We start from the raw sequence: 26,869 nt of genomic DNA, 5'->3' as shown, positions 1-26,869 counted from the left end.
ATAAAATGAATTTTTAAAACATTTTTTTACTTCCTTATTACAAATGAGTAAACGTAAAAGAAAAGTTTACTTTCTATGATGTCAGTATACCTAATTATCTATCCACAAGATAATTTAGATTTGACAACCAGGTGAGTTAACCTGTTTTGTTATGCTTAGGAATTGCGTATTATTTTATAAGTGATAAACAAGTCAGCAAACACTTTTTCTAAAAAAACTCGGTTTAAGTAATCTACCATAGTGAATTTATTTCATAAGCCTTTTGGTAATTCTTTTATGCAGGAATGAGCAGTTTATAAAATACATATACTTCAAAGACAATCATGAATTAGTTACTGATCAATCAGCAACTGAAAGAAAGACAGTCAGCAAACTCAATGAAAGATGAAAAAGTGGCAAAAAGGAAATAAATCATGACTAATCCTCAAATCACTATTAGGGAAGCTGCCACAGAGGTCAGTATTTCATGTGGTTCACAAATAACAATTATAATTAAGAGAAAAGATTCAAGCAAAATATATCCCCAAAAATTACTTTGACCAAAATTGCTTTGACACACCATAATCGGTAACAAATTATGGGTGGATGATTATGACTATAACACTAAAATAGAGGTCCATTCTCTTCATTCAAAGGTTCCACAAAACCCAAGCTGAGATAAATGCACACCAAGTTAAAACAAATATTAGTGGATAAAAGGTAAGAAATATTAAATGGTATTTAATTTAATAGAAATAAATGAACAAATAAATGTTTGCCATCTTTATTGTAATGTCAGCACTTTCATAGTTAACGTCTTGTTCTACCAGTTTAAATATTGATAATCATTTAAAACTACAACATTCAAGTTAACTTCAATATTGTTGTAATAAAAACTGTAGCAAATTCCAGCTAATGAGATAAACTTTAAAAAAAAAACATTAAATAAAAATAAGACACAAAAAAAAATTTATCACATTTCAAAGCAATAAAAAAAGTATTAAAAATTAAGAAAGAAATCCCATAATAGTTATAAAATTAAAATAAATATTTCTTTATGATATAAAATTATCTCCCTATTATAACAGTAGTACATTAATAAACTACATTAAAAAAAAAACAAATTTTAGATCCAAATTAATTAATGGTACATCAGCTATAAAATACTTTTTTATTTATTTATTATAATTTTTTACCTTAAAATATTTATGGTTGTTTTACCGATATTAATTTATTTTAATAAATTAAAATTTATAATTTTAATGCATCTCAGATGCATTAACATTCAATTTAAGAGTAAATTATTTTAAAATACCTCACTACCAGAAAAAATACAATCTGAATTCAAGATTTTAGAAGGGTTTTGAAAGATAAAAAACAAAGATAGAATACAAAAGAATAAAATTATAAAAAAATTAAAAATAAACAAAATATTTACTACACTGAAAAAATTTATTTGAAATGAAATCCAAAACCAATGTAGCTTGTTATACATAACGTGCAGCAGAGATGTGTATACTCATATACACAAGCACATAAACAAATGACGTACATAACATTTTTAAACACAGTTATAAATAAGTATCTAATTATTGGTTGAGGTTATTAAGTATCTAATTATTGGTTGAGGAACAACTAAACTTATCCCAATGAATACTTCTAAATAAACAATGTCAACAAATTTTATTAAAAATAAGTAAGTATAAATAATAATTTATATAAAAATTCTTATACTGTTACCTACTAAAACACTGACCTTAGGTATGCATTTTGCTTTTTTAAAAAAGATATCTTCAGGGAAAAACTATCACAAATTTAACATTAAAAAAAATTATGTATATGCAAACATATTTTTCATATTAAATTACACAAAAATTATTGATTAAACATTTTAAATTTTGACTGTTTTTCATCAAAGATGTGTTTTTACAAATCTACAAATATCTCTGAAGTAGATAGGATCTTTTCCATTAAGTGGCAGCATTTGCGTTTTTGCTCTGGGAGTAATGTAAACACATCTCTATAAGCTGGAATGACATCATTATTGCATATTGTTGGCAACATTGCAGTTAGTGGCCCCTGCTGGCTGCAAATCAGCAAAGGCAGATCATTGTCAGAGCAATTACTATTCAGTACTTGATTAATTACAATGTTATTGCTTTCTTTAGTACTATTTTTTTTTTCAAATGCGTATTTTTAACTTTATTTAATAAAAAACATACACTATACAAAATTAAAAATATGAATGAGTACAATGAAAGAAGGATTCAATTCGCATGAATGATTTCATTTTTTGATGCATGAATGATTCGCAGGAATGGAATATTGTAAATAAATTAATTATGGCACAGTGGTGACACGCCATGCAGCTATGATGTCATTATCTCCCATAGTGAGGCACATTTACACTATTCCCAACAAAATTCAAATGCTTCCATTTAACGGAAAAGATCCAGTAGATGTTTGAACAGATAACAACTATAATAAAAATTTTTTAAATAAATTACTAAAAGTACTTTTTACTTTTAATAAAATCTGTTGACAGTAATTATTTTGTGTTATACTTTAAAGATATGTTTTGAACAAACTGATTAAACTTTAAAAAAAAATGTACATAATTCAAATGTAAATATATATAAAAGAAATTTTAAATACTTGGTGGCATACATAAGAATTTTTTTACGTGTTTTAGAGATGGTTTTAGCAGAAACTGCATATTTAACTAATTTTTAACAGTAAAATATGTTTTATTCAAATTTATTTTAAAAAAAGAATTATTTTCAACATCTGAATCATCATTGGTTTATATTTTTTTTAATAATTAAAATAATCATTACAAATTTTTTACAAAGTATTTAGTTAAACACCTAATAAAATTATCTTAATTATTATATATTTTTAATTAATTTTAATATTAATCATCGCCTGATTATGTATTGTATCTTGTAGGAGAATTATTCAATGATACTAAAATAGCTACTTTGATTAATAATTAATTCACACATACATAAATATATATATATATATATTACATTATTTTACTGAAATTAATCTTTTTAAGATTCATATTATTGCTCTATACTGTTAAAAATTATATTCTAAATTCTATTAATATAAATCACCTAGTACAGAATATTGAAATAAGACATATCTTACCTTAATTGTACCATAAAAGTACTTTCACAGGATTCTGCATCATCCTCAATTCTAAAATAAACAATTAAATAATATTTCAATCATGATTGAGGATGAGGGATCCTGAAAAAGTACTTTCATGGTAAAATTAAGGTAACATACTTCTTATCTCAGTATTCTGTACCAGGTGGTTTATATTAACAGAATTTAAAATATATTTTTCATTAAATTAACATATAATTATACCAGCTTTTTTCTTTCTATTTATCTTATTTTTAAGAAAACATTTTTTATATCTCACAAAAATGAACAGGTACAACATACCAATGCCTTACGTGAAATATTTAGACTTCTGAAATAACGGTATTAAAATCAATTATTTTCTGTTAAGAAAAAAATACTTAATTGAGAAGCTCTAAATGAAAAACACTTTCAATTAAGAATATAACAATCACTGACAAACTTCCTATCCCTCCAGATGATCTAGTGTAAAGGATCCACTACCAAGGATAAGTCTTATACCAAAGATTAGATCCAATGAATTTATTACTTTTTCAATGACATCTCTTTTAAAATTAAATTATTTTTTTAGTCGGTTTATGTACATAAAATATGCACATGCATGTTATGCACAGGAATATGTGCATACACATTTGCATTTGTAACAAATCTGGACACACGAGATTAGCTAACATAGATGGTTTCATTAAGATTGAAGCAGTTGTTTAGATGACAATATTTGGATCAATCTAGCAACTAGTTTCCAGGCTTCTATTAGAAGAGAAACCAAAACCACAATTCACAATGACAAAGTCCATGCCAAAATTGTTGTACAAGTGTAATTACTACATTTCCATACAGTTTATAGTATTTCATATAATTATATTTCAAAAAAGTATTTCATATAATGATAGAATTTGCAAAAAAATAAAAAACCATCATACATTAATCTGAAATACACTTAACATATGAATAAATGTCAAATATTATAGAATACCAACCATTACATATATACATGCAAATATTTCATTACCCACATAAAATTGTACTACTTTTAAATTCTGAAATGTAAAATATCAGATCAATGAACTAATTATAATTATAATTTTAACACAGTCTTAATTTTATCACAAAATGATCTTAATGATAATTATTTTCTTGAAAGCTTTATTAGTAGTCTATGCTTAAAAAAGAGATATTTTATAATTTATTTATTAATAATATAATTATAATAAATATCATGTAAAGATAAAAGAATTGTTTTTATGCCATTTTGTAATTGGATCGATAAAATCACGTCAATTAAGTCAGGTCATTAATCAGATAAATGAAATTTTATAATAAATAAATATAGATACAATTAAGATGATCAAAATACTTTGAATAAAGCACATGTACTGCAAGCAAGCAGTATTATTACAAAACATTTATATACATCGCTTACTTACTTGGAACATTCAATGAATCAGCGTGCAAAAGGGATCGACTACTAGAGAAAAATGGCCTTAATGATGGTTTAGGAGTTGATGATATGCTCATTGTATCAACCTCTGGGCCAGAATCACTTAAGTCTTCTAACTCTTCAAAAAGATCTTCAATATCTGCAGGATCCATATCACCGCCTACAAAAAAATCATAAAAACGTGATCATATAATTATTCTTGTTCTGATTGAGACATAAGAACTACATGTTAAAATTAAAATCTTTTCAAAATCTAAAGCATAACTCAGTGAAAGGGTAGGGATGAAGGGGTTAATAATGGAGCACAGTTGCCTCGCATCATAATCAGCAGTAAACAAGGGAGTGAGAGGTTTTAGAACAAGCACTATTGCCCCAATCACCTACAAGTCCTACCCAAACAATATTAATTAATTGAATACAAATAAACAGCTGCGCTGTTGAAATAAATTAAACAGTTACTGCAAACTAGAAAATAAGAAAACACTAAAAAACCATTCACAAAAAAAAAATTAAACTCCAAAAATAGATGACCACTTTGATTGTTAAACAATAATCATCAGTCGATAAAGAATTGATAAATAAAGAAGATAAATGTATGAAAAAAAGATAACTAAGTGACATCAGGTCACTAGGTCCAGATGTAACCAGTCAGATAACAAAGATTATCACAGAGAAATTGATTTTATTAATGATCCAGCTGAATTAAGTAGTTATATTGGAAAAACAATTGACAGCACACAGACATACAATTAAACAGCCTTCTTCTGAATAATAGAAAAGTAAGATGGGATAAAGCATGAACAAAAACAACATTACTCTGGCCATACCCATGAAATTGGCCACTGTTCTCAAAAACAGTTTACATGAAATTAAACCCATCAGAAGTACAGGGGTACTTTTGAATCAATATTAATATTGATTTGAAAAGACAATCATTGTTATTAATTTAGGATTTATATAGCAAACTAAGAGAAAAAATTTAAACTAGACCTAATTGAGACTGCTTAATGACTGGATAAATCAATTGTAGCTTAACACTGCTTGAAACTGGTCACAAAATTAATTTATTAAAAGCAAGAGTTTTATAAATATCCACAATAAACACAGTTTATATAAAATTATTAAACAGATATGTAGGGAAACTTACTTTATCGACAATGATGGAGAAACTTCATTGTTGAATAGTGGTAGGGGTCCAATATAGATTTATTAAAACCTATTTTGTGAAAGTTTTCTACCATAAGAAAATTAAACGTTATCACCAATTAATTTTTTTTCAAGAGACAAGATAATTCTTTGACTGGTATATGATCCATAATATTATCTTTAGCAAGATAAATTTTTATCTTATTTATAAAGCGTGGGCAATCTGAGTTGGATTTTGAAAGGCTTAGACTGAAAGCCTGTTTTAAGCTAACTTTTTTCAATCAGGATTAACTAAAATGATACATCGGTAACAATGACTTTTCTTCATTTCTATTCTATTCACGCTGGTAGAAATAATAATTTGGAGATTTGGAGATGTTCCATAAATATTGTTTATTTTTTCATAATTATAATTTTTTCCGTAAGATACTTTCATTTATTACTTTTTATTCATTAATTCCTCACTAATTACTAATAATGATGATTGTTAAACAATTAAAATGACCATCAAGTTTTAGATTTTAAGTAATTATTTAAAATTCATTTTGAGTGCCTTCTTGTTTTCTATTTTAAACAAACTGAAGACAAACCACAAAACTAATGTCTTGATCAGCAACACAGCAGTTGTAGGGCATCTACTAATAGCGTATATATATTAGTATCATCACTAACAGTGAATCCACTAACAGTAAATAAACTCAGAAATTTGTAAATGTTAGGGTATAACATGTTAGTTTCTTATTTATTTAGAATTTTTTATTTTTATACATAATGAATAATAGAAATAGTTTCGATTGGTTTTTAGTAAAAGTCAAGAAGAGACTTGATTCTTCCTAACCAGCAATTAATTTAAAGGCACAATTTTATTGTTTTCTTTTTAAAAATGTATATAATTTTTCTAAAATCAAGCACAGTTTACAAAAAAAAAAAATATAATTGTACCATTATTTGTTTTACCTAATATAAAATGAGATATGTATGAAAATATAAACACAAGTGAGGAAAGATATAATTAAACATAGGCATGATTATGTTAAAAATCAAGCATTTTCTTATCAGGTGAAATAAGCATGTAACTGACAGGATTTTCACTTAATAGTACTGAATTTATTGGATTTTCCCGAAAGAGGTTTTGAAATAAGTTCATTAATATGGGGTTTACTTCAAGTAGAATAAAGTGATAACTACTTAAAGTTAAAATAGTGCAATAGCAAAGATTGTCATATATATATATATCTACTAATACATTTACAAGGATATAGTAAAAAAGTGATTGATCAACTGTTTTCTTCATGAACTAATGTTTAGTAAAATATGTACCCATTAATAACATATAAATCAGAAGGTCATATAAGGCATGACATCAAATGTAGAGAGGGGAGTTGACTAAATGCTATATAAAGATTAACAGAAATTTTAAAGTACCAGTAAAATAAGTTTTGACAATGAAGTGGTTCCAAAACACATCAACAAGTGATTGTGTCTAAGAAAGGTATATAGTACTCAATATAGAAACTATAGTAATCTTAGCAGAAAAGATAATAGTAATTATTATCTTAATAACAACATATATCTTTTAATTCATTTGTATTCACAAACAATTTTTTGACACATATCATATATTTACAGCCATCCAATTAAGTACCAAAATTAAAATGGTTTATTATTACCAATTATAACAGAAATACCTTGTGTTTTTGTTAATTACTTTTTGTCATTTACCACATACAGATTCCTATACGATGCTATTAACAACTGCAAATTAACCTTTTTTATAATACAAAAATCAGAAAACTTTAGTGTATAAATTATTAATTATTTCTGAAAACAACCCAAAAAAAGATACAGTAATTTTTTAGTAATCTATATAAACATTACTTGGAACCTAATTCCAATTTTTCTCAAGATCAGTGAATCTTTGCCATTTGCTTATGTATTAAAAATATTCAATCGATTGCTTATTGCGATTAACAGCAATAAAAAAAAATTATATTTAAAAATGTGATCACATAATACACTTTTTAACTTTCAAATTATTTTGTCATACCAGAAAGTTTTCTTCCAATTGTTTCCCGATCAGATGCCAACCCATGAAGATCTTCACTAACTCTGAATCTCTTTAACAAAGCGATGAACTTCTGTTTTAAATTCCTTTGCTGAAAACATAAAACACATAGATTTTTATAATATAGTTGACAGTTTTATTAAAAAATACAATTGAAGATGAAGCAAATTAATTATAACTTAGACAATAATTCTAAGTGTAACTTTGAAACTTTCTTGATATTTTACAAAATTAATTAGCTAACATGAATTTTCTTTCTCACGCCAGAGTACATACACAAATACAAAAGTGAAATTATTACGTCTTAAGTACACATAAACTAACATTCTGCTATATTGAGTTCAAAGTTAATTAATCTTCCCATTCTTGTTTATTAAAACTCTTAAACTGACATATATTTGAATGGCAGCATAAAAGACAGATCAATCAGTCATTACAAGGCATGATAATTTTAAGTTATTACAATTGTGCTATGTTTTATCAATCATTAATTAGTTTAATAATTAAAGTGTTACCACCCATAATACCTGTTTAACACTTATTTAATTCTAATAGTCTGTAGTTTACATTTAAAAACTTATTACCTTGCTAGTTCCAGCTAATAAGTTTAGAGCATTTTGTGGAGATAATTTACATCATCATTCCACATAACAGAAAACAAGTAAAAAATTATATTATACTTAAAAAATTCACAGAAAAACATGAAAAGTGATGCTTCAGTGACACTTATATTCATTCAGCACCAGTGGAGGGACAAACATTTAACTAATAGTTCTACATATCAGGCTTTTTCATAAAATCACATTAACACTAATCCTACTAAATAATTTTTCACAGAACTACGAGTTGCATATTTTACAGCTTTAAAAGAAAGTCTGCAAGTGTAGAAGCATTTAAGAGATTAAGAACTTCCTGTAAATCTGGAAGAAGAAAAATTTTACTTTTTTATAAAATAAAATAATTTAATTTCATAAATTTATTCCAGTGTTTTATAGATTTCAACTTAACTTTTGGTATATAATTTTGGCTGTGAAAAATATAGCACATATTCTAATAGAGGAGAAAAGATTAAAAAATAGTTTTATATAAAAGTATTATTAGACTTATTATTTTTTTTCTGTGATTTACATTCTATTAAAGAAAATTATGTCACATTCATACTGAATTTCTTAGGGAAAACGAATTCTTTTCCATTTAAAATGAAAATTTATCTGACTAATGACAGTATTAAAAAAACTGTTTTGCAAATCATAATTAACTATGGTTAATTGAACCTATCAACTCCAGGTTTATCACTTTGAAAACTGCAGGGAGTGAAATGAAGAAAATCTCAATTGGCAACGCAACAGAGTTAACAAGTAAGTTCTTGTAGAACTTACTTGCGTTGATCTTTGTTTGCGTTGATTGTTGCGTTCATCTTCATTGTTGTTAAATTCAAACTGAATTTAAACAACAATGGTGCAAAGACACAGCATTTAAAGACAGGCTTACTATGTAACATGATAAGTGAAATAGGTTCCTACTTAGCTAAATATACAATTGGATATCAGTAAGTCAAATCCCCACTGAAATTCAGATTATATTCAGCCCTGTAATGACATTCTCACTCTGTTCACCACAGGGAATGACTGTATAGTAAACATCATTACATTTACAGAAAGCAACTGTGATCTATACCCTTTGTACCTCAGACGCTTAACAAAATCACACACATAAAGTCCGAGGCAGAAATAAAACAATGCATTATATACAATATTTCAACTCAGCAGCAAGGGCCAATTTAAATTTACAAAAAGAAAAAATCTAAGCAGAGAAGAAAAATACCTTAAATTCTGAACATTGTAAAAATTACTAACAAATAAATAAAAAACTAATAATGACAGATAAAAAGTCATACCTGCATTTTTTTGCAAGATCCATTTAGTGATAAAATAGTAGATAAATCACTACATTTATGGATAACATTTATAAACATACACAAATAATATATTGAAAATTAAATATAATTAATTAAATAATAAAATTAAACACATATATTTTTATAATGCATAATGCATCTCACATAAATAATATTTAAATTGACTTCCTTTGTAAATAAAATTATAATTAAGTACATAATATTATTTAAATAGAATATATACATACTATTCACAATCTTTTATTCATGTCACATTACATAACAACGCATTATATATACAATAACAACTATGAATATTAAACAACATTTACTCTAAATCTGACCAACATATCCGCTCCATAAATTAAAAATAAAGTACAATTAAAATAAAAAATCATTAAAATCTGTAAATCAAAACTGTAATCTTCATCTGTAAGTAATTTAAATTCTTAAGAAAATATTTTTAAATTACTTTCAATATTTAAATTACTTTTTAAATTAAAAATGTGCACCAAAACTGGACTACTCAAAAACAAATAATGTACAGCGTATAAGATAGGAGTGTATAACGTAGGTGTATAATACAACTAATGATGAATCATAAATCTCAATTTTTTTAACAGCATTTTATTGTAATAGACAGTGAGACCTTATTAAGGTTGTTTCAGTTAATATTATCTCATTAGTAAATTGTTTATAAATTGACCTTATCCCAACTTATGTCTCCAGTTTTTAAAATGTCATCCTCAAGTAATAATTTAGATTCATATATTTATTCTACTATTAATATTTTTATATTTAACATCTGGTATATATTTTTAGCTGTGAAGAATGTAGCACATATTTTAATAGAGGAGAAAAAATTAAAAAATATGTTTATAAAAAATTAATAATATCTATCGTTATTATTACTTTTTGCTTGTGATTAGCATTCTGTTAAAGAAAATTATTTCATATTCATACTCAATTTTTTAGGCAAATTGATGTTTTTTCCGTTTAAAATGAAAATCTATCTGACCAATGAGAGTTGATGATACTATTAAAAAAAATTAACTATGATTAATTAAACTGTTCAACTCCAGGTTTATCATTCTGAAAACTGCAGGGTGTGAAACAAACAAAATTCCATTGGGCAAAGCCATATTTAATAAGTAAGTTCCTGTAGATCACTGAATTTAAACAATGATGATGCAAAGATTCAGCATTCTCAAAGAATGCTGGATCATTCTTTGATCCAGGCTTACTATGCAACATGATAAGTGAAACGGTTTTCTATAATCACCACATAATACCTTATTTGAATTGCACACAAGTCAGGTTAGTTTAGCACATAACAGCTCACTATACATTCCTTTTTTAAATTTTATATCACACTGAAATTCTGCCATGAAAGAAAAAACCTACTTTTAATCAGTTATAACTTTGTAAAAAAAAAATTCAAATATCATATTGCATTCCACAATTAAAGCCGGCTCTTTCTTTCTTTTTCTGTTTAGCCTCTAGGAATTACCATTCAGATATTACCTCAGAGGATGAATGAGGATGATGTGTACGAGTGTAAATGAAGTGTAGTCTTGTACAGCCTCAGGTCAACCATTACTAAGATGTGTGATAAATTGAAAACCCAACCACCAAAGAACACTGATATCCACAATCTAGTATTCAAACCTGTACAAAAGTAACTATCTTTACTAGGACTTGAAGGCTGGGACTCTTGACTTCCAAATCAGCTGATTTTAGAAGATGGGTTCACCACTAGACCAACCCAGTGAGTTAAGGCCTACTCTTCTGTTGCTGAAAAAATTAGCCTATCCTCCTATATGCTGAATTTGTTTTATTCTAAATGATGCTTGGAATCCTCCACCTCAAAAAACAAACCATATGCTGAAGCATGGTGCACACTGGGGACTGATTGATAAGTCATGATTTTTATCTTTTCTTTCTTTTTTACTTTCATCTTGAGGGCAGATTTGCTTTGTTATGAACACAGTCTCAAGGGCGATTCAGGAGGAATTCCACATTCCTGTAACCAACACCATGGACACCGCATACCATGACTGTTCAATTTGCAGCACAGTCCCACTGAGATTCTCTGGGCAAGCACACCAAATTCACTTCAGCATGCTTCCCTACGCTACAGAAACCAATTGTATAAGAATACCATGTGTTCTGCAGTATCCTCCTCCTTGCAATAATCACAATTCACAGAGGTTCTCACCATCTGAACATGAAGGTATGCCTTGAAACACTCATGACTGGTAAGGATCAGCTTGTATCCCTAGTTTCTCATGTGTGCTGGCTAGCCATCTCTGGAGGTCCAGGATCAGCCTATGGGTCCATGTTCTCTTCTTCAACTGATCCTATTTCTTCTGCCAATTGCTGACAAGCTATGCCTTTGTATACAGCTTACACATTCCACTGTATATCTCCTTCCTCTTCTGAATGAGGAAATCATGATTTACCTGAATCGTGAACAAACAGTTATTGCATAGTTATCTGTTTAGGAAATTGGAAACATTTTCTTTGCTCATTAATACATTTTCTTTTATTTAAAAATAATTTTGTAGACTTATTTTCATGTCTTTATAAATTATAAAATATTACATAGTTTTATAAGTTTTAAAAATTCTCTAAGAACCAACTTTTACATCTTGCATTGCATGTAAATTATCAGTAATTTCAAACTAAATTTTATCAGTAATCTTTTATTACTTCTTACAAGCTATTGGAAGGTATGAAAGTTTAATTTTTTATAAGACTTTTGAAAAGAATTAAAAAAATTGTGAAGGATATTTGTTGCGTTGCTTCCTTGCAGCAGAAGAGTGAACTATTCTTGTATCATATAGTAATAAGTTAGTGTGCTACGAGCAACCATACTATACGGCCGAGTCGCCAACTAATGTATCAATATTCTTTTATTAGTAAAGTTATTAGTATCATAGTATGTTTAATTAAAGTGTTTAATTCTACAGTCCACTTTATATTAACTTCAACTATCAACACAAAACATATTGGTCAACCGACTGGATGTTTATCAGGAAAATACGATCCAGTTTCTTCGAATCATAAGTGACTAGTGCTATGATGCTAAGCTTAGACTATCATTCTATCTATTTGTGTAGTTATTTCTATGTATTTGTATTTGTGTTGTTATTCAAATACGGAACAATGGCTATGAATTAGGAGCTGTATTTTTACAGAATATTACTAATACTCAGCCATCTCCAGACATCACGTCGGCAGTGTTGATGCAGCCTACATTCGATGCAGCCCATTACTTCATCGACGTGTCAGGCGTTATCGGTAAGCTGACTGCCATTCTTATAACATTATTATTAATCTGTTAATGCCTGTTTACATTAATTATCCTTATTTAATTTACATCAGTACGTACGCCTTGCTTATCTCAAATCCTTACGTAACCCTACTTACAAATTACCATTATCAATTTAAAACTACCAAACCTATTTATCATATGTTTATATTCCTTTCATTTATCATTATTTCCTTATCGCAATTATTCAAACTTGTTATTGATTACATCTTGTATTATTCAAACTGACTAAAATGCCAAACACAGATGATGAAATAGGTAATAAGATGCTTACAACAGATTTTGAAACCCAAATGAAACAAAACAGGCGTAAACGAGGTACATTTAAAGGCTCTATTACGCGCATAAAAACATTTGTAGAGTCTCTAGACTCTGAAAAACCAGATCTTGATTCAGTAAAGGTCAAACTGGATCATTTAGAAATAACTTGGCATAAATATGATGAGGTGCAAACCCTTTTAGAACTTAACCACGAAAGTGAAGAAGCAGATAGGGAAGAAGTGGAAGAAATATTTCTTATTCTTAAATCAAAGTTACAAAAAATCTTAAATTCCAACTGCCATAGATCATTGTCTCCAAGCTCATCTAGTTCGTCTAGAAATTCTATTTGCAGGATTCATAAAAATGATAAATCTATTACTCTTCCAAGAATAAATTTGCCGAAATTTAATGGTTCCTATGAAGACTGGTTAAGGTTTAGTGAATTTTTCTGTGCAGTAGTTCATGACAACGAAAATTTAACGGTAATTCAAAAATTTCATTACTTGACATCATCGTTAACTGATCCCGCACTACAAATAATCAAAAACTTATCGGTCACAGCTGATAATTATACAGTCGCCTGGAAATTACTCGAAACTAGGTTTGCCAACAAGCGACTCATAGCTTCAAAACATGCTCGTGAAATACATAATGTTCAGAGTATTCCAAAGGAATCTGCATCTGGCATATCTAATTTTATTGATACAATATCGAGTAATATAAATGCGTTAAAGGCATTAAAACTCGAGACTAATTATGCAGAATTTGTTTTAACCCAATTATTTGTCCAGCAATTAGACCAAGCAACTATACGGGCCTGGGAATCCACCATATCGACTGATACCTTCCCGGATATCGATCAGTTTATCAGTTTCCTAGAAAGGCGCAGACAAATCTTAGAAAGTTCTGTTTCAGTGTCCCAAGGCAACAATTCTCAAAAATATTCAGTAGATTCGCATTGCAAGAAACAATACAATGAATTTAAGCGAGACAGACTTTAAGTCTTCCCAGAAAATTCATGCTCATGCAGTTAGTATAGCAAACTAGAGTGTCCTTACTGTAAGCAACCTCATTTACTCTACAAATGTATGAATTTTCTTAAGTTGCCAGTAAATGGTAGAATATCATTCGTCAAAAGACACAGATTATGTTTCAACTGTCTTAATAGTAATCACAATGTCAAAGAATGTTATAATTCTCATTGTTGTAAATACTGTAAGCGTAGACATCATTCAATGTTGCACGACAATGCATTCTCTCAAGTTAAGGAATCTAACACCATTTCTAAGGATAAAACAGAAGACACAATTAAAGGGATAGCTCAAGTTGACCCAAACGTATGCAGTAACTATTGCAGTTTAAAGATTCAGAGCACGACACGAGTTTTACTAGCCACTGCTATAGTTGGTGTCAAGGATTCACAAAAAACACTACAGCTTGATGCAGGCTCGCAAGCGAACTTCATTATTGAAGACACAGTTCAGCGTTTAAAATTAAAGCGTGAACGGGAAAATCTACCAATTCATGGAATAAATGACATTTCAGCCACCATAAAATACAGTGTTACCGTTCAGTTACATTCAAATTATCAAGAATATGCTACTACAATTAAATGTTTTGTTTTACTTTGTATTACAAGTTCTATGCCCTCCGAACCCATCAATACGAGTACGTGGAACCTTCCAAAATTCGTAAAACTTGCGGATTATCATTTTAACACACCCGGTAATATAGACATATTGATAGGTTCTGAATTGTATTTACATTTAATGAAGAAGGGTCAAATAAAGAAAACTGAGAACTTCCCAGTCATTCAAGAAACCACATTAGGTTGGATAGTCGCAGGTAGATTACCATCAACAATGAAAATCCAGCTGATGTACTTTCTCGTGGAAAAGAAGCATTTGAATTACAGATCAATCAATTATGGTGGTATGGGCCTTCTTGGCTTAACAAACCGTCAGAATACTGGAATCATAAACCTTTTGATGAAACTAACTTAGAAGCTGATTGTTCAAGTGAACTTCGCAATGTATCTACTTCATTTGCGGTAACCACAAATTTGTCAGATTTATCAGACTCATTTTCGTCTTTACAAAAAATGATAAATATGATTTCTTATTGTATAAGATATTTAAAAATTTTGAAAACTAAAGATAATAGTATCAATAGAGATGTCTTATCAGTTAAGTTAAAGAAATCTACTTTGTTACGTTGTATCATACATACCCAAAACATTAATTTTCAAACTGAAATCAAGAAATTGACCACCAATTCAAGCATCTCCAAAGATAGTAAATTGTATTCGTTACATCCATTCCTAGACAGCATGAACTGCTTAAGAGTAGGAGGAAGATTGCAACTATCTCAATTGAATTTTGATGGCAAGCATCCGATTATTCTTCCACCCAAATCCAATCTAACTAAATTAATAGTCATAAACGAGCATTTGAGAATGTTACATGCAGGACCTCAATTGGTTCATTCTCAATTACGTGAGAGGTACTAGATAATAAATGGTAAAAATGTCATCAGATCAATTTTGCACAAGTGCCTATTATGCTTCCGGTTTAAGGCAAAACAGTCACAACAATTAATGGGTCAATTGCCAAGTCATCGCACTCAGGTAACATACAAACCATTTATGAACTCTGGTATAGATTACGCCGGACCTCTGACAATTCGGCATGGTGGGCGGAATTCAAAGATAAAAACAAAATGTTATGTCACTCTATTTATTTGTCTTTCTACAAAGGCGATACATTTGGAATTAGTCAGCGATTTATCAGCTCATGTGTTCTTAGCAGCACTGAGGAGATTTACTTCAAGAAGAGGTCTATGTTCAAACATTTATAGCGATAATGGAACGAACTTCGTGAGCGCAAATAATTTGCTTCGCTCGATGTACTCATTTTTAAATACTAGCCACGTGAGAAAAAAAATAGTAAACTCTGCATCTGAAAATGGCATCCAGTGGCACTTTATACCTCCCAATTCCCCTCATTTTGGAGGCAGTTGTAAAGTCAGTAAATTTCACCTCCGACGTGTGGTAGGAAATGTAGCCTTTACGTTTGAAGAGCTCAATACTATTCTGACTCAGATTGAAGCTTGTCTTGATTCTCGACCTTTATGTGCCTTATCTTGCAACCCATCCGACCCAAAACCTTTGACACCTGGACATTTTCTTGTAGGCGGCCCACTTACTTCCTTGCCAGATCATAACCTAACTGACATCCCTATAAACAGGCTTAACAGATGGCAGTTAGTTCAGCGATGTGTTCAACATGTTTGGCATCGATGGTCCGCTGATTACTTATCTCAGCTCCAGCAACGCTCTAAATGGAAATCCGAATCACCATCTCTGAAACCTGGAAATTTGGTGCTAATGAAGGAAGACAACATTCCTCCTCTTCAATGGAAGCTGGGAATAGTGGAGAACGTTCATCCCGGTCCAAACAATCTAGTTCGTGTGATAACAGTTCGAAACTCCTTAGGAGTGTTTAAAAGGCCAGTGATAAACTTATGCCCATTACCCACCAGTCACTAATGTTATGTTAATTAAACAGTATAACCGTATTACCTATGTGAAAATAATCATCTTGTTCTACATTATTATTGTTTATTTCTTATACATTTTGTTCTTATTCGTTAATAATTTTCTCATTATCATTCTTTTTAAGATTACATAAGTTTATTATTATGTTACTTATGTTTATTACCATTTAATGCTCTTTTAAGTCTTTATACTATTTTTGTTAGGTGAATTAAGTATCAAACATTTTATTTAGTTGAGAAATCATATCGATTTCTAGTGGGCGGTATGTTGCGTCGCTTCCTTGCAGCAGAAGAGTGAACTATTCTTGTATCATATAGTAATAAGTTAGTGTGCTACGAGCAACCATACTATACGGCCGAGTCGCCAACTAATGTATCAATATTCTTTTATTAGTAAAGTTATTAGTATCATAGTATGTTTAATTCAAGTGTTTTATTCTACAGTCCACTTTATATTAACTTCAACTATCAACACAAAACAATATTTATTTCAAGAGGTAAAAATTATTATGAGCAAATAGAATTAATTTATCTTTAAATAATAAATCAATAATTAATTAAAATAAAGCGTTTTTAATTTAAAAATAATCATATAGTATGTTTAAGGTTCTGAGGTTCAAATCCTGGTAAAATCAGTTGCTTTTACACAGATTTTAATACTAGATAATGGATACCGGTGTACTGTGGTGGTTGGAGTTCAAGCAACAACACATCTCAGGAATGATCGGCTTGAATATATATGAGGGCTGTCCAGAACGTAACTTACGTTTTGAAATAAAAAACAATCAAATAAAAAAAAAGAAATTTTATTATATACGCTTGAAAGGGACAATCTTAAACTATTTTTCTATATAATCACCATTTAAAATGAGGCACCTATCATAACAATGCATAAGCTTTTCAATTCCTTCTCTGTAGAAATCTGCTGCCTTAAGATTTTTGGCAACCATCTTGCACAAAACTTGTGATAACTAAGCTTCCTCGATACAATTTCATGCAGTAAACTTCGTGAAATTTGTTGGAAATGAAACGACAATTCTGTAATCATAATGCGGCGATTGTCACGAATTTTATCATTGATTCTCATCAGTCAATCAGTCACAAGGCTACACCGACCACTGCGGTCCTCATCATGAACATTGGTGCAGCCATTTTTAAACTGAATGCACCCACTACCTCACTCCATCTTCACTCATTATTCCACTTCCACACACCTGACAAAGTTGCTGATTAATTTCAATTGGTTTGAGGTTTTTTGCCAGTAAATCCCAATCACTGAACGCACCTCACCACTTCCAAGATTTCTATTAAAGCCCACAATTCAATAATTCACAACAAAGAAAATAGAAAAATCACAGTCCATACGCTATGACAGTTTGATGCGAACTGAGTATAGAAACATTTTGACGCCAAGATGGCAGCTCTATCCCCACCTATCTCCACACTAGGCACAAACGTAAGTTAGTTTCTGAACCACCCTCATACATTATATTATGTATAAATATATATACATACAGAACTGGATTTACATATTTTGCCCCCATGGGCCCCCACCTATCCTACCACTTTCCACCAATCCTGTCACTTCCACTTGGCAGTCCTGGATATAATTTTTAACCAACCCTATTCAAATTATCCTAGTAAATCACCTTCATAAATTATAAAAGTTTATAATCATTTTCTTTCAAAATTCTAAAAACACACCAGACAACTAAACGAACAAGCTTACGTACCAGTACATCCTACTGTATACTTACTACATTAACTTTTTGTACTTTACTATCGTAATTACAAAGATAAAAATCAATCTTTCAAAACATTGTATAAAATATATAACAACAATTATGGTATAACAAGTAACAACAATTTTTAAGTATAATATAAAAGTTATATCACCTTAAATGCTTACTTAAACATGTGAAATATCTGAAACAAGTAAAACTCTAGTACATCAAGACTGCTTAACATCTTGCTTTGATAAAAGCAAAATCATTAATAACATCATGAAAATCAAGCTTCATAGTCAAGTCTTTTTCGACTGCTGATACAGCTAAATGAACCAATCTTCTGAGAGTAAGAATAGATCTCAAGTAAGTTTTGATTCCTGACAGTGTGGAAGATGATCTTTCAGCAGCGCAGTTTGTTGCTGGTGTACCTAAATACACTTTAAGGCAGATAATTATGTTGGGATATAACTCCTGAAGATTTTTTGATATTAGAAATCTGTTAAGTTGTGATAGTAATATTTCTTTAACATTGGTATTGTCTAATCTGTCTTTTAAATAAAAACACCCAACAACAAATGAAGATTCTTCATCATCAGTTGCTAAAATTTTCTACAAAGAGGACAGTGCTGTGATGATTTACTAGGCATTCAAACTGCATAGATTTGTTACAAGAATCTGCTGAGAAACTCAATACAGACAGTGATTCTCTTGTTCAAGTCAGAAAAAAGCTTATTAAGGATCATATCAAAGCTTTCTTGAAAAAGTGGTGCAAGGAAAGGAAAAAAACGCATAGTGAAAAGATGTAAGAGAAGATAAGGAAACAACAAAGGAGAAGGAAATGAAATTGTTATGTGGTCCTTAGGTCGCTGTAATAAAAAAATAAAAAGAAAAGAAAAAAGGAAGCAAATACTTAACTTCATATTATAAAAGAAATATTACATAACTTACCCTAGCATTGACTGGGATTTTTGCTTTGCGTGCTCTCCTTTCTTCCAACATTGGCTCAGAATCAGAACCTTCTCCCTCACCCTCTCCTTCACCTTCCTCATTACTGCTAAATTCTTCATCATCATCTGAGAAATCAGCTACACGACCTGAGTATAAACATTTATAGCAAAATTCAACTAGTGCTATTGTTTAATTATTTTTTTAAACTGATTGTATCGGTAGATGAATAGAAAGTGAATAAAAGTGAAGAAATAAATTTGTTTCCTTAAATGCTTTAGTTTATATTCTTAAATATATATATATATATTTTTATTATTATACCCAATTCATTGTAATAAAACCACATAATAAAAACATTGATACAATTTATAATAACCTACACACATGTGCGCGTGTGCATACACACACACACACACTTTTTCAAACGTATAAATTTGTTATACTAAAAACAGCTAAATAGCAAATAATTTACAATGTTTGAAAATTCCACTACTAATATCAATGCACTTTTCAACTCATTTCCTCACATTTTCTGTCATCAGTTAAAGATATCTTTGTGTTCCTTGATTAGGGCAGCAGCACTGGGAATGCAAGCAATCAGTTCATCACATGTATCTTCTCTTTGCTTGAATACTTCACATTTCATCCATCCGCATAAACAATAACCTAAAGGAGTAAGGTCTGGTGATCTAGATGGCCAATTTACTGGCTCTCTATGTCCAATCCATTTACAAGTAAATTTTTCATCTAAGAATTGCCTTACTTCAATCGTGAAATGAGTTGGTCCTCCATCAAGTTGATAGTACATTTCATTTTTTTTTGCCAATGAGAAATTTTTAAGTATTAAAAAAAATTTATTCAAATTCTTAATAATTTGAATAAGATAATTTCTCCTTGTAAGATATTGTTCCAGAACAAAAGGGCCTATTAATTACAGCTGTTTTGTTTTAAATAATAAAATTTGAATGATTTTTTGTTTTTCATAAACTTTAATACAAAGATTTTTTTCAGAATTAAATTACCTACAAGTTTTGATAACAAATTTTCACATTCATTAATCATTTAACAAAGTTATTGTACTTCAAACCTAAAAAAAACATGTTTTTCATCACTAAATTTTTCCATTTTACATATACAGATAAAACCTACATAAAACTACAAAAAAAATAATAAAAACCATTTATAGCTTGTAATATGTTTTCTAAAACTCCTCAATTTCCTCAAAACTGTTTCATTGACAGCACTTCAACAGGGAGAGTATTTCTGTCCTGCAAGTTGATCTATTTTTATGCACCTGCCTGCAATTACCCATATATATCTTTAAATATTTCTATAAGAAATGTTAGCATTTCAAAATTTTCCACTTATAATCACAAAAAGTAACACAAACAGAAGTGAGTATTATGATGCATGATATTCTAAACAAAACACTGACAGACAAACACGTCAAGCTTGACATGTGATGTAAGCAGATTTGTTCATTGTTCATTATAGCTAACTTGAATACCTCACACTCCAGGTATATAATAGACATTAGGAATATTGTAGAAGTTTATGTGAAGGTTGAGAATGAAAACTGTATTTTTGAATCCATTGAAATTTTCATGAAAGTAATACATAGAACTGTATTGTAAAGCACTACTGTTTAAACTGCTATTGTACTTAGTGCATATAATAGTTTCATTCTATGTCACCAACTATTTACTCCAGCCACAGAAAAATATTAGTTATTTTTATAAAAATTATTTTTAGTAAACCTGATTTTCAGATTAACATGACTTGGATAAATCAGTTTTTAATATAAAATAATGTAGAATATAATTAAAAAATCAAAAAATGCTTTTTCCATAATTCAAGGAAACTTCAGTAAACATTCATTTCTTAGTACAAATTCTATACCACATAATAGTCACAAATTTAGCATCCAAAACTGTGTCATTTATTCACCTGACTAATTATTACCGTGATTCTATTTAATAGATTAATAAATTATTTATTAGGTTGTAATTATTATTGTAAATGGATTCTACACAGCCTATTGCTAGTAAAGAGTAATTTTTTATTAAATAATCTGTTTAAATTCAATTTCTATAAAATTCATAATAATCTGATATAAATACGAACAGCTGACATTATTATTGGTTTATAACTGACTGAATTCCCAAATATTCATAGTATTTATCTGGGGAAGAAGGATAAAGGCTAAGGAAACGGTTGGATGGAGAAAAGATTGACAATTGTGTCTATAAACATCTAATGTTTGTAGGAAAATGCCAATTTAATCCAAATTTGTATTCAAGTCACAACTAACAGAACATATATAAAATGAATTGAAATTATATTATAACAAATGTAATGGAGGAAAAAGCTAAAGATAAATATACCTATAAGGTATTTTCATGAAAATTATATTTTATGTTACAAGAGGAGTAAGAAACTAATCATCTTGACCTTTGAACAACCCCTAGAAAAGGAAAGAAGTCATTGCACAAGCTCAAGGTCTGATCACCACCAAAGCAATCCTCACTAAAGAAGATGACCTTTGCTGGTCAGTGAATTCCCATGTTACCAAAGAAGTCAGGGTAGTAATGGACTAAATTCCTATATACATTCATGGCATCTACCCAGGAAAGAAGGATCAAGACTAAGAAAAAGGTTGGATGGAAGGAAGAATGACAATTAATATCTACAAACATCTAATGTTTATAAGAATATATAGAGATAAAACCTGTAATTTTAAAAATAAAAAATGTAGCCGGTAAAGTAAACAGACGGAAACAGATATATCAATTTCAAATTTATCAATTAAAAATAGCATGCTTTTAATTTTAAAGTACATATATTTTTTTAAGGATAACAAACATTTTTCCTCCCACTTCAAGATAACAAACAAAGTGTCTTTGGGAATGAGTAAATGGCAACATCACATTAAGTTAATGATAAAATCTCTAGCTACAGCTGCATAGAATAAGCTACTTGAAATACTTATTGCCAACAGAAAAACAAAATTTTATTTTTATATACTCTTTCAGAGGCTATTGACATATTCCAGTCTGCCTCGGCGAGGATGCTACCGATAAGAATGCCACGAGTGACATTCCCATCGGTATACTACTATTTAATGAACTCAAAACAAAACACATAAATAATGCAATAAAAAAAATTCAAGCCATGTACCATTTTTTTTTTTTTTTTTTGTCTTCAGTCATTTGACTGGTTTGATGCAGCTCTCCAAGATTCCCTATCTAGTGCTAGTCGTTTCATTTCAGTATACCCTCTACATCCTACATCCCCAACAATTTGTTTTACATACTCCAAACGTGGCCTGCCTACACAATTTTTCCCTTCTACCTGTCCTTCCAATATTAAAGCGACTATTCCAGGATGCCTTAGTATGTGGCCTATAAGTCTGTTTCTTCTTTTAACTATATTTTTCCAAATGCTACTTTCTTCATCTATTTGCCGCAATACCTCTTCATTTGTCACTTTATCCACCCATCTGATTTTTAACATTCTCCTATAGCACCACATTTCAAAAGCTTCTAATCTTTTCTTCTCAGATACTCCGATTGTCCAAGTTTCACTTCCATATAAAGCGACACTCCAAACATACACTTTCAAAAATCTTTTCCTGACATTTAAATTCATTTTTGATGTAAACAAATTATATTTCTTACTGAAGGCTCGTTTAGCTTGTGCTATTCGGCATTTTATATCGCTCCTGCTTCGTCCATGTACCATATAACTCTACATATACAAAAATATTATTTTTAAAATCAACAGATACAATAGCAATGTTTTTTCTTTTATTTTATGATACATTTATAAGCAATATATGTACCAAAAACAATTTTTTATTTGTTTACAGTTTACAAACTTTGTTACTTTTTTCCTAGTATTGTGGAAAAATTTCAAAACTTTTAAATACTACACAGTAAAATTGCAGTGCACTAATTTTATACAATCTGAAGTAACTTTATTATTATTAAAACACTGACGACTATGTTTATATCTGAATTAAGAATAGAATAGTCTTTAGAATAGCAAAACTTACAACCTTATCTTTGAGTTTTACATTACTAATTCTCGATTTTTTTGACAAAGAGTTGTTTCTAGCTAATATACCTTGTCAGAATAATGATTGCAAAAATGCAATCGCAAAAAAAGTTAATCATGGCAAGATAATCCTTATTACAAAATAACGTAGATTTAACCTATTAACTTCAAATAATACAATTCTTTTTTTTTTTTTTTATTAATCAAGGAGGCCACAGTAAACGTTAATTTGGATCAGTGAAAAACTACTGTCTGTGTAAATTATTCTTTAAAAACAAATCAAGACAGATGATCATGTAAGGATTGAAAAGGACTTCTTAATCCGTGAATTCTCTTCAATCGCTGAGGGTGATTTAATAATATTAATATCTTAATTAATTAAGAAAATTATACTCATTGCACATAAAATTTAAGTAAATTAATAAAGAAAAACTGGACAACCTGCATGCTGTGAATGTTTTGTTGAATCTTCATGATCCACAGGTTGACTATTAAGTGACTGCACAGTTACTCTGGCAACAACATTACTATTACCGTGACTTTTAACATCAGTCTTAATATCGCTGACTAGATCCAACTCGAGGTCCATTTGTCGCTGTAAGACCTGTACAGATTAAAATTAATAAAATATTAATTATTTACTTACAATAGCCTAATGATAAAAAAATTAGTAAAAACAGTGATAACAAACAAAGTTTAAAAAAAATCGTAAGAGCAAGTAAATATTATTTTGCATTATTAACTACTGTTACATTAAAGATTCCTCTATGTAAAGCTTAGATCTATAGAGAACATAATCTATTAAAAGGAAAGATATATAATGTTTATCTTCTTAGAATTGTTGCTAGTGCCATTGCTGTTCAACCATAATTAATCTAAACATAACTTCTTTTGTTGATTTCAGAATGTTAGCTCTGCTTATAACATGTATGCTGGAAAAGCAACATTCAGTGATAAGATTTTTGCTATTAGAAAATGAGAAACCGGCAGAAATTCACTCAAGAATGTTGAAACAGTATGGTGAGAAGTATTTTAACTGCAGTAACCAGTATAAGTTGGTAGAACAGTTTAATTCAGGCAGAACAAGTGTGACTGGTCTCCATCGATCAGGAAGACCAGTAGAAGTTTCAACTAGCGAGCTTCTAAATTGCATAATTGATCTTATTCACGAGGACAAGCGAATCAAAATGTCTCAAATTGCTAGTTTTTGTAATATTAATATTGGACCACACATTCAATCATTCATGACATGCTTAATTATTCCAAAACATGTTCTAGATGGGTTCCAAGACAGTTGACTTGTCCATAGACACCCGAATTTGCATTTGTTTTGAGCTCAAAGAACGGTTTGAAGGGGAAAGTAATGTTTCTAGATCGTACAATAACCTTTGATGAAACAAAAATACACCATTTTGAGCCTGAATCCAAGCGGCAAAGTCTTGAATGGAAACATCAGGATTCACCCACCAAAAAAAAATTCAACTCACATGTCAGCCAGTAAAGTGATGTTTAGTGATGTTTGTGACTACTTAGAAGAACAATGTATCGTGAACAGCAAGTACTCTTCTCACATGTTCAAACAGAAAGTGAAACCCACGATAGGGCAAAAACATCAGTGTTCTCTAAAAAGGTGTGATTTTCATGCATGACAACGTGTGCCCCCCCACATTGCTCAGAGAACGGGAGAAAAGCTCGCAAAGTTGGGTTGTGAGTTGTTGTCACATCTTCCTTACAGCCTAGACATCACCCAGTCTGATTTTCATTTGTTTGGCCCACTCAAAGATATTTTATACACAGCAAGAAGTTTGATGACAACAAAGCAGTCAAAAAAGCAGTACACGAATGGATCAAACAGGAAGATAAAGACTTCTACACTGCAGGAATCAGAAAGCTTACAGAATGGTGAGACAAGTGACTAAATGTTGCTGGAGACTATGTTGAAAAGTAGTATAAGTTTCACTGTCATTGAATACACCGGTTTTTTCTCAACATCAATTTGTCTTGTTAATTATTGAACATCCCTCGTACATAGCAACTTCAGCTAATTAGCCCAATGATAACTCTTAACTACCCAAAACTTGTTTCCTATAATAAACAACTAGTACAATGACCAGTAACCATTCAAAATAATATGTACACTTTTCTCTTGTTCAAATACACTAACAGATGATTTATTGAGTTATGGGGCAGTTTTGACCAATTTCTGACCACAATCATCCTTATTGTTAAACGATGGTCTGATCCCACAAGAACCCTCACATGTTCAACGATTTCGTCAGATTTTGAAGTAGAAGGTCTCCCTGAGCAAGGTTGATCTTCAATATGTTCTCGGCCTTCCAAAAATGATTTGTGCCAGCGGAAAACTTGTGCTCTTGATAAGCAATGTTCCCCACAGGCTTGTTTCAACTTTTCAAAGGTCACACTCGCGAATTCCCCAAGTTGAACACAAAACTTGATTACACAACAAAAACGCATAACAAAAACACAACTTCACTGATGGTGCTGTCAAAAATAATGAGTTGGCTGAACAGAGTTGAAACTCGTACTGAGCCTGTGGAAGGGATGAACAAACCAGTCTAGCACAGACCGGTAGACACAGGGTTGCCAGATCGCTCGCAGTTTTAGCAATCTCATTACTTTTCTCACACACCTCGTACCTCATATTAACAAATCACCTAAGTAGTAAAAGTTTTAGAATTAATTAATAAAAAAGAAAAATCTGTACATAACTTAAAATAACTTTCTGAAAGTTCAAATATTTCATCAGCATACTGACCACTGTGCCAGTTAAAAAACTTAAATGCCAAACACAGTAAGAGAAAAACCTTAAAAAAACTAATACCAATAGTTGACTTTCACAGGATCCCGCATCATCAGTAGGTACATAATTCTACAATTACATCAACAAATAACAAGAAATAAATAAATAAAAACTTAAAAATTTAGAAAAAAAACCCTTCAACAACAAAATTTGTAACAAAAAATTTTTTGGCTTTAAACTCTATTACAGCTAACTCTAACCTAAAATGGTAAGTTATTATATCACGAATACGTACCCTAATATACTGGTTGATAAAGCAATAGAAATAATAAAAAACAATTTAAAGGAAACCCCATAGTATACAAATGTGTTGATCACCACTGTAAGGAATATCTGTTTTACAAAATTATTTTGAGTATGAGAACAAATGTTATTCCCAAAAACAAAAGGTTTACCTGTGGGTTCACCTATTTCTGCGATTAAGTCGGAGATTTTAATACAATATTTTGAAGGTATTATAGTTCATGGTATATTGGTACACAC

The 26,869-nt window shown here is 29.9% G+C and overlaps 1 protein-coding gene across 5 annotated transcripts in view; it reads right to left on the bottom strand.

The window, feature by feature from the left end:
* Positions 1-26,869, bottom strand: part of KrT95D (phosphofurin acidic cluster sorting protein KrT95D) — a 526,961-nt gene that overhangs the window by 53,819 nt on the left and 446,273 nt on the right. For all 5 annotated transcript variants that reach the window (XM_075365986.1, XM_075365989.1, XM_075365987.1 and 2 more), the window contains exons 5-8: positions 24,007-24,169; positions 19,510-19,655; positions 7,770-7,878; positions 4,563-4,736 (exon numbers count right to left, since the gene is read on the bottom strand). In XM_075365986.1, the coding sequence (XP_075222101.1) occupies positions 4,563-4,736; positions 7,770-7,878; positions 19,510-19,655; positions 24,007-24,169 (592 nt within the window). The remainder of the gene's footprint in view (positions 1-4,562; positions 4,737-7,769; positions 7,879-19,509; positions 19,656-24,006; positions 24,170-26,869) is intronic.

Source organism: Lycorma delicatula, chromosome 5, assembly GCF_047948215.1.
Source record: "Lycorma delicatula isolate Av1 chromosome 5, ASM4794821v1, whole genome shotgun sequence".
Lineage (NCBI taxonomy): Eukaryota > Metazoa > Arthropoda > Insecta > Hemiptera > Fulgoridae > Lycorma > Lycorma delicatula.
This window is presented reverse-complemented; position numbering and strand designations above follow the sequence as displayed.